This window comes from Ictalurus furcatus, chromosome 4 (assembly GCF_023375685.1).
Source record: "Ictalurus furcatus strain D&B chromosome 4, Billie_1.0, whole genome shotgun sequence".
In the NCBI taxonomy this organism is placed as follows: domain Eukaryota; kingdom Metazoa; phylum Chordata; class Actinopteri; order Siluriformes; family Ictaluridae; genus Ictalurus; species Ictalurus furcatus.
In genome coordinates, this window is record NC_071258.1 from 28626962 (window position 1) to 28643213 (window position 16252).

The 16252-nt window shown below is 39.4% G+C and overlaps 1 protein-coding gene across 4 annotated transcripts; it reads right to left on the reverse strand.

Annotated features, from left to right (window-relative positions):
- On the reverse strand, window positions 1–8473 carry si:dkey-5i3.5 (uncharacterized protein LOC565091 homolog). Of its 4 annotated transcripts, none has more exons than XM_053623506.1 (3): window positions 7742–8473; window positions 1650–2131; window positions 1–1073 (listed from the first exon to the last, which is right to left on the reverse strand). In XM_053623506.1, exons 1-3 carry the CDS (start codon window positions 7834–7836, stop codon window positions 712–714), a joined length of 939 nt encoding a protein of 312 aa, XP_053479481.1. In that variant the 5' UTR covers window positions 7837–8473; the 3' UTR covers window positions 1–711. The 4 variants fall into 4 exon arrangements, with proteins under 4 accessions (XP_053479481.1, XP_053479482.1, XP_053479484.1 ...); XM_053623507.1 differs by having other exon boundaries at window positions 8269–8472; XM_053623509.1 differs by lacking the exon at window positions 7742–8473 and adding an exon at window positions 4936–5069.
- Between the last annotated feature and the right edge of the window lie 7779 nt (window positions 8474–16252).

The window sequence follows — 16252 nt, forward strand, 5'->3', positions numbered from 1 at the left end:
AACAGCAATATGGCAAACATTAGACTGCTTTTATTTGAAACCAAAACCATCAAATAAAAGTATTTATTAATAAAATATTGTATAGGTTTAGTGGCATATAAATGAATTTTTAAACACAACACAAATAAGAGAGGAACACACTGTTATTGACATGCTTTTTTGGAATTGGCAAAATTGCAATTGCGCAACACTGCTTCGCAGTGATGTTTGTTGGTAAATTAAACCTTTCAGCTGTACATGTTTGACACACGTGACTCAAAAAGGACTTTGACTGAATTTGCGTATTGATGACGTCACATGACAAGTCCTGGCTCAGATCTGCAGAAAATCTGCTGTGTTTTTGAAAAATTGCAAGCTCCTCCGAATATTGCGGAGTTTGCTTGATTTTGCGTTCATTTCATTTCACGTTAAGATCATTGGTGGGTTTTTTTTTTATCATATTGGAATATGGATTTGGGACAGCAGTGGTGTTGCAGGTTGTGGGTCGCACCTGGGGTTTGATCCTGAGCTCGGGTTATTGTCTCTGGGGGTTTCCTCCAGTTCTCCGGTTTCCTCTTACCTCCAAAAAAGCACGTCAGTAGGTGGACTGGATAGAGTAAATTGCCTCTAGGAGTGCGAGTGAATGAGTGAGTGAGCGAGTGTGATGACGGCCGCTTTTGAAACACTGCTTCATGAAGCGGGGTGGGGGGTATGAAATATTGAAAAAGGAATTCACATTTTAGCTTTTAGAGATACCAAGTTGAGAGAACAGAGGAATTGTTCTAGGACTGACAGGTACTCCTGAGGATGGGTGCGCAGATGCCCGGCATGGACAGACTCCTCCCACTTCTTAACCGTCATAGGAATACCCCGCAACTTCCAGTGTTCCAGCAGCTTTTGTATGGCCTCCGGGTCACACAGGATATCGTTGCCGCAGAAGAAGTAAAGCGCAGGACAGGTCAGAGGCGTGTTCCGGAACACGTCAATACACATGTTGAAGTAGTCCTCCGTCTGCCGTTTGAACACGTGGAAGTAAAGCAGGCTGGTGCATCTCATCAGGCGCTCAAAACGAGGGAACACGGTCTTACTCACACCTGGAGTGCAACAAAAGCGCATAAATGATTCAAATCAAATCAGGTCAAAATGTTAACAGATAATGTGAATGTAGTCGTTATGTTTCTGTGGCTGAATCCAAAATGTCTCTCTATTAGCCCTATAGTGCACTATTGAAGTTCTAGAAAGACACGGTTATACCCAACGTAGTGAGTGAACATGGTGAATAAACAGCCATTTGAGATGTAGCCTGTGTATCAAATGATTTCACATTTCAAAAACATTCTGTGTTACAGGGAATTGAACGTGGCAGTTTTTACATGGATCCCTGGTCATGTAATAAATATGAATCTAAGCATTATTACTGTAGGTAAATGCTAATACTTATTTTGTTTGTGCCAGTATAAACATGATATGTTCATTAATATTTAAATATACTCTTTACTCATGTGCCAAGGTTTCCACATCAAGCAAAAGTTAAGTTCAAAACTTTTAGGGTTTTTTTTTTTTAATTATTTTTCAAAGTATTTTTTTCTTTCAGAAATGACAAAATTCACATAAATGCCCATTAATTACTGATATAAACCATCATACACAAAGTCTCTTTACACACCTACCTATAGCCATGTGCTCCAGCGAGCCGACAACCAGACTATCGTAGATCTGCCCTCTAACTCTGTTGATCAGGCCATGATAGCGCTGAGTGTCCTTGGCCACGTGAACAAGCAGCTGAGCAAATGTGTATCCTCCGATGGAGAAGGCATGAACCACCACGGGGCGCTTTGAGAAGCTCTCGCCCTCCAGCAGCTGCAGCACTTGTGCACCTTGCTCCAGGCCCCAGCGAGGCCACAGGAAACTACTCACGTTGCTCTCCACCACCAGCACATCAAAGCCTGTTCTAAGGTAGATATTGCAGTACTTGGCTTGAGCTTGAGGCCTCGAGCCAAGCCATGGCAGCATCAAAAGCAGCGGCTTGGCTTGACCATTGACCACAGGTTTCACCGTACTCTCATTAACATAGAATGTGATACCCTTGCTGAGGTGCTGAATCGTTATGCCCTTCAAGGGCCCGTCACCAAGAGACATCACACTAGGAGACCTAAAGAGATAAATTTTGCACACAAACACTTGCTAGTAATTTTATATATATATATACACATACATGAATATATATATATATATATATACACACACACACACACACACACACATATATATATATATATATATATATATTAGGGCTGGACGATTAATCGAAAAGTAATCAAAACCGAAATTCAGAACATCTAGCCGACGTAAGTTTCCCTTGTCAGTTATTTCAGTTTTTAATTCCTGTTACTACTTTCCCTTCAAAACATGCTACCGTGTGTGTAGTCACATGACTCCGCCCCGTCCAGTCATTGGCACTGAAGCAACATGGAGGCGAACTCAAACACTGAGTCAACTTTGCACCCGGAGTAGCTCGTACCAAAGAAAAACACTGTGTCCCTAATTTGGATACATTTTGGCTTCAGTAAAGAAAACACCAAACAAAATGACATTAAATGTAAACAGTGCAGAAAAACCGTTTCAGAGACCAAAGGTAATACCACCAATCTGTTTCAACACTCGGAGCACAATCACGTTACCAAATATGAACAGTGCAAGGCTCAAAAAAAGAGAGACTGACAAGCACCCAGCAACAAGTTTCTCCACAAAGCAGGTGTCGATAACACGAGCATTTAAAAAATGCTACACAATATGAAAAGGATTCAAGAAGATGGAAAGAAATAACTGACGTTATGTGTGCTACATCGCAAAAGATATGGTTCCCATAGCGACAGTGAAGCACAGTGGGTTTAAACACCTCGGTAAAACTCTCCACAGAACATACACTATGCCATTGCAACCATATTTTTCCCAAACTGCGCTGCCCAACATGTACAAAACATGTCATAAAAAGGTAGCTGCTACACTGAAGTCTGCACTTTGCAGCCACATCTGATCTCTGGTCAAGTAGGATGATAGTTTATATAATTTAATAGTTTGTGTTGTATAGTTTATAGTAGTTGAATAGTTTGTGTTTCCTTCAATTATTTTAAAATAAGATTTAAAAAATGCATGCTTAGAAAAACATTCGATTAGAAAAAAAATATCCCACCGTTAATAGTTGAGCATATTTACAGTACAAACCTTGTCAGTAAATTATCAGGGGGGGAAACCCCCCAAAGCAAATTAATCATTCATTAATCATAATCGAGATTTTGATTTTAGGTCATATCATCCAGCCCTAATATCTATCTATCTATCTATCTATCTATCTATATATATATATATATATATATATATATATATACGCACACAAATACACCATATAATGACAATAAACTTAAATTAAAATAAACCTTTTAAGCAGCTTACACCAGTTTCCCCTGCCCCTTACACACAGTGGAGTATTTTGGATATAAACAAAAGTTTGGCCTCGTGCATCAGTTTGATTTCCGCGGTGTTTAAAATGCACCCCTCCCTTAGAGGACTTTGTTCCTCGGTCACGTGACGATTTCGCTTCCGTCTGATGAGGACTGAGGTCATGTTGGGAATAAAAGTAATGCTGACAGAAAGTAAACTGAAGAGTCATTGTCCGTGAATCTGGGTGTCTGCTGATGCTAGTGTGCATATGACGTCATGCGCAGTCGTGGCTTATACTTCCGGTTAGTTAAAAAAAAAGACAACGCTAGTGTTATATTTGAGATGATATTACCTTTCTAAAATCCACACACTAGACAGTAGTGCAGAGTGCTTAGTGTACAGTACTTCATTTGGGACACAACTTTAGTATTTACTTTCCGAAGCGTGTTTTATGAACAGAAGTAACGTAATGTGTAAAGCACCCCCGTGCCGAGTGCAGACCAACTAATCAATAATGAGATTCGTTGACGATTTTCATAATCGATTATTATCGATTTTATCGATTAGCAGTTGCAGCTCTGCACAAGTTATAGTCGCCAATCATCTACTGTGCTGCCTGCAGCACACACTGTATTTGAAAATCTCTACAGCTGACAAATTCCTTACAGTTCCTCATTTACTCTATAAACCTCTCACCAGTACTACCTGGCACACAAAACAGGCCTGGTTTTTGCTGTTCCCTCACTGACTTGTGTTTGTGCCAGCACAAAGATGCCTTTGGACAGCTTATTTCATGGTAACACTACGGCTTTACAGACTGAAGTGTCAGTTTGGGAAATAGGCTGGTTAGGTAATTACTGTATATGCGCTAAACTAAGACATGATACAGTATTCAAACACATTTTTGTTAAGATCGTTGGTGGGGGTTTTTAGCATACTAGAATCTGGATTTGGGACAGCATGGTGTTGTAGCAGGTCGTGGGTCGCACCTGGGGTTTGATGCTGAGCTCAGGTTACTATCGGTGGGGGTTTCCTCCGGTTCTCCAGTTTCCTCTTACCTCCAAAAAAAGCTCATCAGTAGGTGGACTGGACAGAGTAAATTGCCTCTAGGAGTGAGAGTGAATGAGTGGGTGAGGGAGTATAGTGACGGCTGCTTTTGAAACACTGATTCACGAAACCTTTACGAATCTTTTGTTTTGAATCAGTGTATCAAATTGGGCAAATCACATGATTCCGCAAACGAGGTTTCGTTACGGCATTACTGTTTCGAAACTCCGATGGTCGCCACTAGTGATGGGAAGGTCGGATCATTGAATCAAGTTCAGCAAAATGAACAAATATTTTACCGAGTCATTTCGTTCATTTCAGCAGAATATAATTAAAATGTTACATGTTAAATTCCCCAACACATCTAATACTTATGCAAACATTGATCACATTTGGAATAAAAAAATCAACTATAGGCTAATGCAGCCAAGGCCAAATTATGAGAAACAGAAATGATTAATTAATTACTTAGCTGGGTCTTCAGGCTATGCAGTCGGTTAGTTCACCTCACCTCCTGATTCGTCTGTTCCCCGAAAACAGAAATGATTAGTTCACCTCTTGAGTCTTCGGGTTCGAATCGTTCTTTCATCACGTCACAGCTCCGTAGGCTGAATGTAGAGGGGCTGTGACGTAATGAATGAACGACTTGAACCGCAAGACTCAAGAGGTGAACTAATCATTTCTGTTTCCTGTACAGAGCCTATGGAGATGTTACTGCTCATGTGCGGTCAACACAAAGTGAACGAATCACTCTCTGAGACAACTCGTTGTTCCCGAGTCATATTAAAGATTCGTTCAAAATGAATGAATCGTTCATGAACGACACATCACTAGTTGCCACTAGGGGGTGTTGATCTCAAAGTGAACCCATGAATCAGTGTCTACTAAGGTTTTAACTGATTTTATGTATGTATCGTATGTTAACAAAACTGAACCTTAACATCATCGTGCTCCTTCTCCTGAGTCATAACATTACCCCCTTCATTTTGCTAGTGTTTTATAGGCATCTAATGACAAACACAGGTGTGTATAATTAAAAAGTAAAAGTAATTGCATGTAAATGGTCTGATTAGCAAAGACCCTAACTAAAACACCGAATACAAGCACTAATATTTAATGGTATTTAACGATGTGTAAATAATATTAAACTGTTAAACATTAAACTGTTGTGACGATATCTGCAGTTGTTTTGTAAAAGATGTCATTATGTTTGTGCCTAAATCTCGTGGCTTTTGCACTGTTTTGACCAGCAGGTACCCTGAGACAGAGTGGTGTTGTGTCGAACTCCATTTCCCCGTCGGGATAGTTTCCTCTAGCCCCGCACCAAACCGCTAAAAGAACCGCGTGCATAAAAAGCTCGCCCCGAAGTGCCGCACTTGTACCGCTGAGGCACCATGGAAAGCCAAAAAAGACGAAAAATTTTTTAAATGACTTTTATCTGTAAAATGTTGTATTCCAGAAGTGAAAGGCATTATTTCATGACTGTCTAGTTTTATATTTTGAGAATGGGGTAACAGAACTTGTTTGTTTTTATGTCTTTATTAACACAAACATATACCGTTATGCCTTTCAATAAATAGTGTTATATTTATGAGGTTTCATTTTGAATATTGTAGAGTTCAGGAAGAAATGTGCACTCACTCACATAACTGGTTTTCTAGACTAAATATCTGACCATTCTCAAAAGGCACAATACCTTTTGATCATATTTCACCCCCCTTAATACAGTTTTTTGTTTGTTTGTTTGTTTTTAATAAATGCAGTTGTGTGAATTTTTTTTTTTCTTCACATACTGCAGCATGTCAGGGAGCTGGGGACAGAGCACTGGATCAGCCATGATGCAGCGCCCCTGGAGCAGAGAGGGTTAAGGGCCTTCCTCAGGGGCCCAACAGTGGCAGCTTGAACCCCCGACCTTCCGATCAGTAACCCAGAGCCTCAACCGCCAAGCCACTACTACCCCAAATTTATACTACTATATATGTTTACCCACAACAGCCAAATCCTGTGATTTTCAGCCTACTATCCCTTTATTTGCCCATCATAGCAGGGGGAATGCACCTGAGACACAGCTGAGAATGTTCCTGTCAGATACTGTACTTTACATTCATGCTTCTATTCTTAAATTCTTGTGTTAGTAGATCAGGTAAACTTAACCTAATGGATTAATTAACTAGCAAAGTCAGTTACAAAAAAAATAATTACTAAGGGTGGGGAAATAAGAGAAATATGATCACTAGGTCCAGGTATTGTGCCTTTTGAGAATGATCAAATATTTAGCCTAGAAAATCAGTTATGTGAGTGAGCACACATTTCTTCCAGAACTCTATAATATTCAAAATGAAAACTCTCATAACTATAACACCCCATTCTCAAAATATAACACTAGACAGGCATGAAATAACTTTTCACTTCTAGAATACAACATTCTACAGATAAAAGTGGTTTAAAAAAAAAAAAAAAAAAAAAAGTTAGTTTTGAGCTTTTCGGCTCCCCATGGTACTTCAGTGGTACAAGCACAGCACCTCAGGGGCGAGCTTTTCGTGCACGCGCGGCTGAAGGAAACGAAGTTCGACCCGACACCGGCGTCACTTTTCCTGGGATGATTCCTGCCTCGCGCCCCGTGTTCCCATGATAAATTCTGGATTCACAGAAAACCTTAACAGGATAAAACACCAAATAAATTAAAATATAAATGAACAACCACCACCTTAATTCAATAAGAGCCCAGTCATGTACGGATGTACAGAGTAAACTGATTTAACGCTTAATGGCGTTTTTTCCCTCACTAACCGCTGTATGAACAAAGGGGAAAGGAGGATGTTCGTGTTTATATGACTTTGCTACAAACCTGCGGATTCACACAATGTCAAAAAAGTAGTTAACTGATATTTAATATTTTCACTGCGGTTAATATTATAATTCATGTTGTCGCATTAACCAAAACATTCATGCAGTTAGCAAAAAAAAAAAAAAAAGTCCAGTAACTTCGAAAACGCATAGCTGTGTATATTTTGCTTTCGTTTTTTTTTGTTTGTTCGTTTGTTTTTTTAGTAGCGAAAGTGCTGAAGACAAGCTACAGACTACATTTTTGCCTGCTTCCACTCAATGAACAAGATGTATAAACACCAAACAGGGAAAGATGTTGGCTAGCTCTACGTTTCATGCGGATAAACTCAGCTCTGAGTCTCACACGGTTTAAATGTCTAACAACATATTTAATTAAGTCACGACTTCTGAACATTTATGCAAGAGTTAGCTATCTTTATTTAAATACCTGGTCACGCTGGATTTGTTTACAGCTGTACGTAAGCCACGGTAAACGACATTTTTATAATAAGGTTGGAAACTTCTGAGCAGTACAGAGAGCATGTCGGAGTTCACCCGAAAGGATGAGTCACAGTGGAAAAGTGCCTTGGCCGATATGGCCTCTATGTATACGCTATGTACGTAGCCACGCCTTTCAAATACGGAAGCTCTAAGCGGCCAGGCATTATTATTTTTTTATTTTTTTTTTTCTGTTGTTTTCTCGTGATCTCGACATAACAAAAGGTTGTTTTCTCGTGAACTCGACTTCATTTTCCTGTGTACTGGACATCCATCGTCCCGAAGTCAATGGTTTTTTTTTTATTAAATGCCTGAAATAAGGTCTGGGGTTAAAAAAAAAAAGCTTTTACGTGTCTTGAAAAAGATTTGTTGCTAACAAGTCGCTAAATGGAACTACGGAGGTTGTCGGGGACATTAAAGGTCATCACGCCGAACAGGAAAACACTTCTACTACAGTTTTGTTGTGTTCATACTCACGCTCTTGCAGCTCAACTTTCCACCTTGTAGATTTATCAAGTTGTAGTATTTTCCGATTGTATTGTTGTTGTTGTTGTTGTTGTTTTTAAATAAAGATTGAAAGAGTTGTCGGAAGCGTAGCGGTGGTGATGTTGAAGTCATGTGACCGTGGTGTAGTTCGTTTATAGCCTAACATTAGCAGAGAGAATTAGTTCGTATGTATTGTAACTTTATTTTTGACAGGTCTAGGTCAAAGGTCATCATCAATCATATTGATGTTGACAGGTCTAGGTCAAAGGTCATCATCAATCATATTTATGTTGACAGGTGTAGGTCAAAGGTCATCACCAGCTGTCATTATATACAACTTTAAATTTTGCTTTAAATCAATTAATGCAGAAATTTCAGTTTAAATTACACACAATATTAAGTTGATGTAATTACCAACATTATTATGTCAACACAACTCATCAAAATAATGTTTACAACTTTAAATAATTAATTAAATGAATAAATTAGAATTTTTATCTTGCAACCACAAATTTAATTAAGTTGTGGTAATAGGTCCCGGAATTACTTTTTAGAAAAAAATTGTGATTATTTCTGACGACGAGTTTCCTGAGACAACCGCTGTGTTCTTTCACACACACACACACACACACACACACACATACATATATGCATATCCCCCGTCTAACACTCCTGAGCCAGGTCAAAGGTCATCACCAACCGTCATTATCTTAATAGGTGTAGGTAAAAGATTAATATCGGTGGTCCTTCACATGGATCCGTATGTTCATTGTGCATTCCACAAGTACATACATGCATATGTAAGAAAAAGTGTATCAAATGGCTAATATTGGTTATACCCTTGTATGTATTCGGGGGGGGGTTCGTTTTGTGTTACTCCGCTGTTAGATAATACATGATAGTTGAATGTGAATGTGAACATACGTGAGCAGAATGTAAGTTTATGAAATAAATGAAACATATGTTGATTACATTTTTGAGAAAATGGTGTGACTTTGAATAAAAATTTACTGAAATAAATACCCTGAAACATTGATATGGCTGAAGAAATGTAAAAAAAAAAAAAAAAATGTTTTTACATACCTTCTAAACAGGGTCCTTTTGGGAGGTAAAATGTTTAAAAGTGCTGTTTATAAGAATCGCGCATATTACATGCCTTCTAAACATAACCCTTTAGGATGTAAAATGTTTAAAGTGTTGCTTAAAAGAATCGAGCATTTTGTTTAAACTAGAAGACAAGTTTTTCGGGAGATGTCTTGTAGGCGTGGATACACAGAACTGCTGGTAAATACAGATCATGCCTATACACAGCCCTCCACACGTGTTTCCCCGGCTGACAGTTCTGTAGATAGTGTAAATTTATGAGCTCTGGTGACAGTGTCTGAAGTGTGCGTTCGTGTGTGTGTGTGTGTGTGTGTGTGTGTGTGTGTGTGTGTGTGTTTGAGAGCGAGACAGAGACAGGTGTTTTTCTGGGGGTTTTGCCGACCAGAATGCTTACAAATGTGTTTATGTTAATGAATTAAGGGGAGTCGTGCGTCTCAGTGTTTAAATAATGGTTAAGACGTTGTGTTTAAAACAGAAGAAACTCTGCAACTATCTGTTAAAATGGCTGCTCCGAGAAATCCTAATACCCCTAGAAGAATGCTGTGTATTTCACCAACAATAGGATATGTTGAAGTGAGAGAGGACCTGAGCTTTGTTCCAAGAAAAAAAAAAACAAGATGTTAGTTTGACAATTTCTTCATGAAGATATTGTGAAGACGTTGTTGTTTAACCCTGAGCAGGGCGTCAACAACTCAGAGGATCGTCTCTTAAGTCCAAGGGTTTATTTAGGAGGTAGAAAAAACATTTAAAGATGATGTTTTAAAAGAAAAGGGTGTTTCGTCCTTAATGGTAAAAAAGAAAAATGGCTGTACTCCAATGTGAAATAAATCGGTAGAGACACACTGAGTACATTTCTGTTCCATGGTCTATAAGGATCACCACCCTTAATTGTAGAGCGACAAATGTACATACCCTCCCTGACTACATTACTTAAGGTTTAAACATTTTTATTTTGTGATGGCAGCAAGACAAAACTGATGTACATTTGGTATCTGGTGATTTTAGAATTAGGCCCCAACTGTCAAAAATGTTTTGTGAATGGCTTTGTCAGGCCAAGAGCACAATGGCATGGAAAGAGTATACAGGAGTAATTGGGGTGATCTAATGCTTAGGAGTTCTACAGTACTTCAATTCGGGAACATTCCAACATGGCCCTCAGAAAGGTATTATCTAAGGTACGTATATATAATATAGATCAGATCACCAGTTTGTCTTTACCCAACATATAGCCTTCTAGCTCCATTGTAGTCAGTTTGCTCTTTGACCAGATTTAGCAGCCTTTGGACTGTGGATAGTTCTATGAGAGGGATAAAAGTAGTAGACACAGAGTTTTTCTTTTTTGTCTATATTGCTCATTTCATTCAGTGCTTTTATGTCTATAAAACCTGCAGAGATGTTAGGTATGATATTTGTATTGTAAATTACACGGGATTTTACTTACTATTATTATAAAACTTAGTAATTTTTGTGTACAGAATGCACAGAATACAACAAATCTAACACATGTAACATAATGACAGTTGGTGATGACCTTTTGACCTGGCTCAGGGGTGTTAGCCTAAACAGGGGATATGCATGTATGTGTGTGTGTGTGCAGGAATGCACCAGAACCGGACTTAAAAGTTTACTACTGATAATAATCACTTAGCTATGGCTTAAATATTTGAACAGACGTGTGGGAACATGACAGATTACAACAAACCTAGCACATGTAACATTATATATCTTTAACTACGCCTGTCAAGATCAATGATTAATCTATGGGAAAGAACGTGTAAAATCATCCATTTTTAAACTTCACCTGTTAGGATAATGACAGTTGGTGATGACCGTTAAAGACAACTATTAAGAAAATGACGGTTGGTGATGACCTTTGACCTACACCTGTCAAGACCATCCATCTTCTATACCACTTATCCTTTTCAGGGTCACGGGGAAACCTGGAGCTTATCCCAGGGAACATCGGGCACAAGGCGGGGTACACCCTGGACAGGGTGCCAATCCATCGCAGGGTACAAGTGATGTATCATGGCTGACCCTGCGCTCTGACCCCAACTTCCTGACATGCTGACGTATGCGAAGAAAAGAATTTCACTGTGCATACGTATGTGATGAATAAAGACTCATTATGAGAAAACAACTTTTGTTGTGTCAAGATCATGGGAAAATTAAGTCGTGATCACGAGAAAACAACAGAAAAAACATTAATAATGCATGGCCCCTTAGGGCTTCCATAGACAATTTTCAAAAGCAGTTGCAAACTCCATTTGTTGTGACATGATGCAAATGAAATTACAAATCCTGTAGTGTCTGGCAAATTTCAAATGGAAAGGTCCATTTACCATTGCATTTCCTATGTCTTACGAGTTATGATCCTGTCATATCAAAACAGCAATATAGCAGTTACCCCATTTGCCATTTAAATTCCTCGGGGCGTACAGAAACGCTTTGCATTTTCATTCCCGATGCCTTGCAGAGAAACCTGTCAATCAGGGCTGGGGGTGGACGTATACTTTGGGGCGTGTTTGTATTTGGAAGTGACGTCACTCACAGTCGACGGCCAAGAAGTAAAATGTGCTGTACAGATGGTTGTGCCATGCTTTATTTAAATATAATAAAGGATACATCTGTCGCCATTAGGGATAGGGAAAATGAAGGCTCATAAAGCACTGAGGATTTCCCCTGACTGTTCCGGGAAAAGAATCAAAGCTTCGAGAGTGTCGGAAACAGCGCCATCTGGTGGTTAGTAAAAATTAAAGCATTGGGAAGAAGCCTGTGGAAGAAGATCAGTCTGATGAAGCAGCCACCGCACACTCCATAGATAGTTTCTGTGTTATGTGCACAAATAAAAGCCTAACACGTGTGTGTGTGTGTGTTGCATTTCTCCCTCTGATAAATTCATTTATCCATTAAAGTGTGGCAATAAATGCCGGTATGAATTAATTTAAATCAGTATGATGTAACAGAAGAATAATGTACACATATATGACTAACAGAGTTGCACACTGTGAGTATTTTGCCTGAAATTATTTGTATTCTTCATATTATTTGTATGATAGGGTATTTAAAAATGCAATTGAATAAGTTTGAATGGAAATCATCCATTTTGACATGGACAAAACGATCCATTCATGTAAAGTGTGGGACTAAAATGTGAATAAGGACACAGTGTGATGGGTTCACCTGGGTATTAAATCTGGTTATGAGACTTGGCAGTGATAGTGCTTGTGTAAATGGTGCTTTTATCCAAAGCGGTTTACACTGTGTCTCATTCACCCATTCACACACCAATGGTAGCAGAGCTGCCGGGCATTAACTTGCCCAAGGACACTTCAGCATGTGGAGTCATGCGGGCCAGGAATCGAACCGCCAACCCTACAATTAGTGGACAACTTTTACCAGTACTTCCCTTTGACACTGCAATGCCAAAGTGTATAAATTACCATCCATCCATCCTCTACCGCTTACTTCTTTTCAAGGTCATTGGGAACCTGGAGCCTATCCCAGGGAGCATTGGGCACAAGGTGGGGTACACCCTGGATAGGGTGCCAGTCCATCGCAGGGCACACGATCACATACACACTCACACACCCATTCATACACTACGGACACTTTAGACACGCCAATCAGCCTACCATGCACGTCTTTGGACTGGGGGAGGAAACCCCCACAGCACGGGGAGAACATGCAAACTCCGCACACACAGGGCCCCGGCAGGACTTGAACCCCAGACCCTGGGGTTGTGAGGCGAACATGCTAACCACTAAGCCACTAAGCCACTGTGCGCTGTATAAATTACAATAAACAAAAACAAAAGTGCAACAATTCACCAAGAAAAAAACTAAACAACAAAAACAAGAAGTCGTTTGTGACACATAATTAGTGATGATTTAAATGTAACGTATTGATTATCCAACTTTCAAAGTACAGTACTCCTCACTAATCAACCAACCAGACTGAACCAATGAGGACTCGTAAAGTAAGATCTGGGGCAACACGCAAAGCGAATCGCACACGTGATTGGACAGAAAGTGAGGCTTCCCTAATAGCAAAATTGCTGTGGCCCGGATCTGGCCCACACCTGACACTTTTATCCGGCCCACATACCGTGTGGAATGATTGCAATTGGGCGGTCCGCTCCTGTTTGCCAGAATTGGGCTGCAAGCAAGCCATAGCAATGCAGCATGTGCCACATTTTTGCTAATGGTGGTCCACATTTGTTTTGTGATATTTGGGCCATATTCACTATTTACCACAAGGGCCACTTTAGGGTCACATCCAGATTACACATTGCCGTGAGCGCCGCATCTTTGCCTAAAAAAGCCCACTTGTGATTTGGGATATTTGGACCACTTCAGGTTCATATCCATTTTGTCTGGGCCAAAAGAAGGCCAGCAGTGCCTGAAGTGGCCCACATCCGGATGCTATCTGGGTTTGATTGTCGTCGATCACGTGACTCTGTGAAACCAATACACGCCCTGGTACAGGGCTTCACTGGAGATTGTGTTGCTGGCTCGATACGTGCTTCAAAGCTTTAGTGTCATATGTAACATCACTAGTCGCCATAAAACCAGAGACTTCAGATAACGTTTTCTAATAAGCTTATTGTTGCACTTGCAATCTAAGAAATACACTCCTATCATCAGGCAAGGTGGTTCTTCCTTTAACGGTGAATATTGTATTGAGGATTTGAGAAGATGAGCAAGGTGAAGTGATGTGCCATTAATTACCCTTGAAAACTCAACACAAGTCACATCAAAATTCTAATTCCCAATGTGAAAAAAAAGTGAATCCCCAATAAAATTTGAAATGAAAATGACATTCTCACCACATATTTTGTTAAATAAGGTCCTGTTTCCATGCAAAACATGCTGCTTATTCTACACAATACATCCGTGGGGTGAAAAGTTGTGTTTAAAAGCCAACTTCTATGAGCCTAATGCCTGTTCCACACTGGATGCGTGAGCAAAGCAGAAGCAGCGTGTATTTATTTATTTTTTTGGCGCCCATGTTTTGTTTTTTTGGTTTTTTTTTATTGAACATAATGAACATAATATACATTTACAATGGCATTCGTAAATGCAAATAAACGGGTATTAAAGCAGAGTACATATCAGTGTAAATAAAGTAGAAAGGAGTTTAAAAAAAAAAGTTTTAAAGAGGGGTCTCTTCATTCCTCTTCTAATAAACCAAGGTCTCTTCCCAACAAATTTCTGGGCCTTTTTAGTTTCCATACATTGCAATGATGGAAAGTAGTTACAAGTAAAGTCTCATTTAAATACAGAAAATTAAGGTTTTGTCTTCATACATCCACATTTATGAATAAAGAATGTGCCCAGAATCAACATTACATTAATGAAAAATTCAGTCTTTTTATCATCCAACAGCATTCCAAATATAATATGATTTCTCAAAAAAGTGGGCAGTGACTATATCTTTATCTCCAACCAATAAGATACATTTTCCCAGAAAATATTTGAGTGCACAAATAAAGAAGAAGAAGAAGAAAAACATGATCAGTTGTCTCTATGTCAACTTGACAAAAAATACAGACTACTACAGACTGATAACTGCTATTGCTATTTTGATATGACAGGATCATAACTCGTAAGACATGGGAAATGCAATGGCAAATGGAAGTTGCGTTTCCATTTGAAATTTGGCAGACACTGTATGTTCGTGTAAGCGAAAACATAAACGATAATATACGATTTGCATTCGCATTATGTCATATTATGTCACACATAATTTATGCGTCCACTATTAGGAAACTAAATCGCAAATACAGTGTGCAATTGCTTTTGAAAATTTGTCCTCAAAATACTTCCATACATAAAACTGCTTGAGGATTGTGATATGATGTATGCAATGACTGTACCATATACATTATATGGCCAAAGGCATGTGGACACATGACCACCACACCTATATGTGCCCAGTCCCAAAACCATGGGAATGAACACAGAGTTGGTCCCGTCTTTGCTGTGATGGTAACCTCCATTCATCTGGAAAGGCTTTCCACTAGATTTTGGAGCACGGCTGTGGGGATTATTCATCCACAAGCACATTTGTAAGCCCTGCTGAAAAAAGCAATCGAAACCATTACAGAAATTTCCACTACAAACCATCAGCTAACCATTAAAACCATTATGTTATTGGTCCTTAATGGTATCCACTAGACATAACATGCCACCAATAGAAGGCAAGAAATTAAGAGTATAGACCGAGAGGGAACATTACAGTTTCCGTTAAAACCAATACAATTCCCATTATATAACCACTAAATCCATTTTCTATCATCCATAATAGAATCCGTTTTCAATCCAACTTCTATGAGGGTTTATAGTATTATTTTCAGCAGGGAGGTCAGGCACTGAAATCTAATGAGAAGTGGGGTGAAGTCGGCATTACAGTTCATCCTAAAGGAGTTCAGTGGGGTTGAGGTCAGGGCTCTGTGCAGGACACTCGAGTTCTTCCACTCCAACCTTGGAAAACCATGGCTGCGTCCGAAATCGGGTAATGTGACAATATCTACTGCATTCAATTCAGTACCTAATGCTCGGCCATTGATACAGTATGTACTGTTCAGTATATGTGTGTAGTATGAATACAATCTGGACATACACCATGTTGGCATTGTCATGTGACCTACATCTTAAAAAGAACCGATGTGCTGCCTTCAGCCATTTTTTATTCTGATAGCTCTTCCTCACCATTCCTGTTGCCTTATGGGATAGCGCAGTGTCCATCAGTTCCCTACTGCAGAATCTCAGCAGAAACAGTAGATCATCTGGGTATTTCTTACCTACTGTTTTATGAATACTGAGAATTCTGACTTACTACTCCTTTGGTGTACTACTTTCCGCCTACT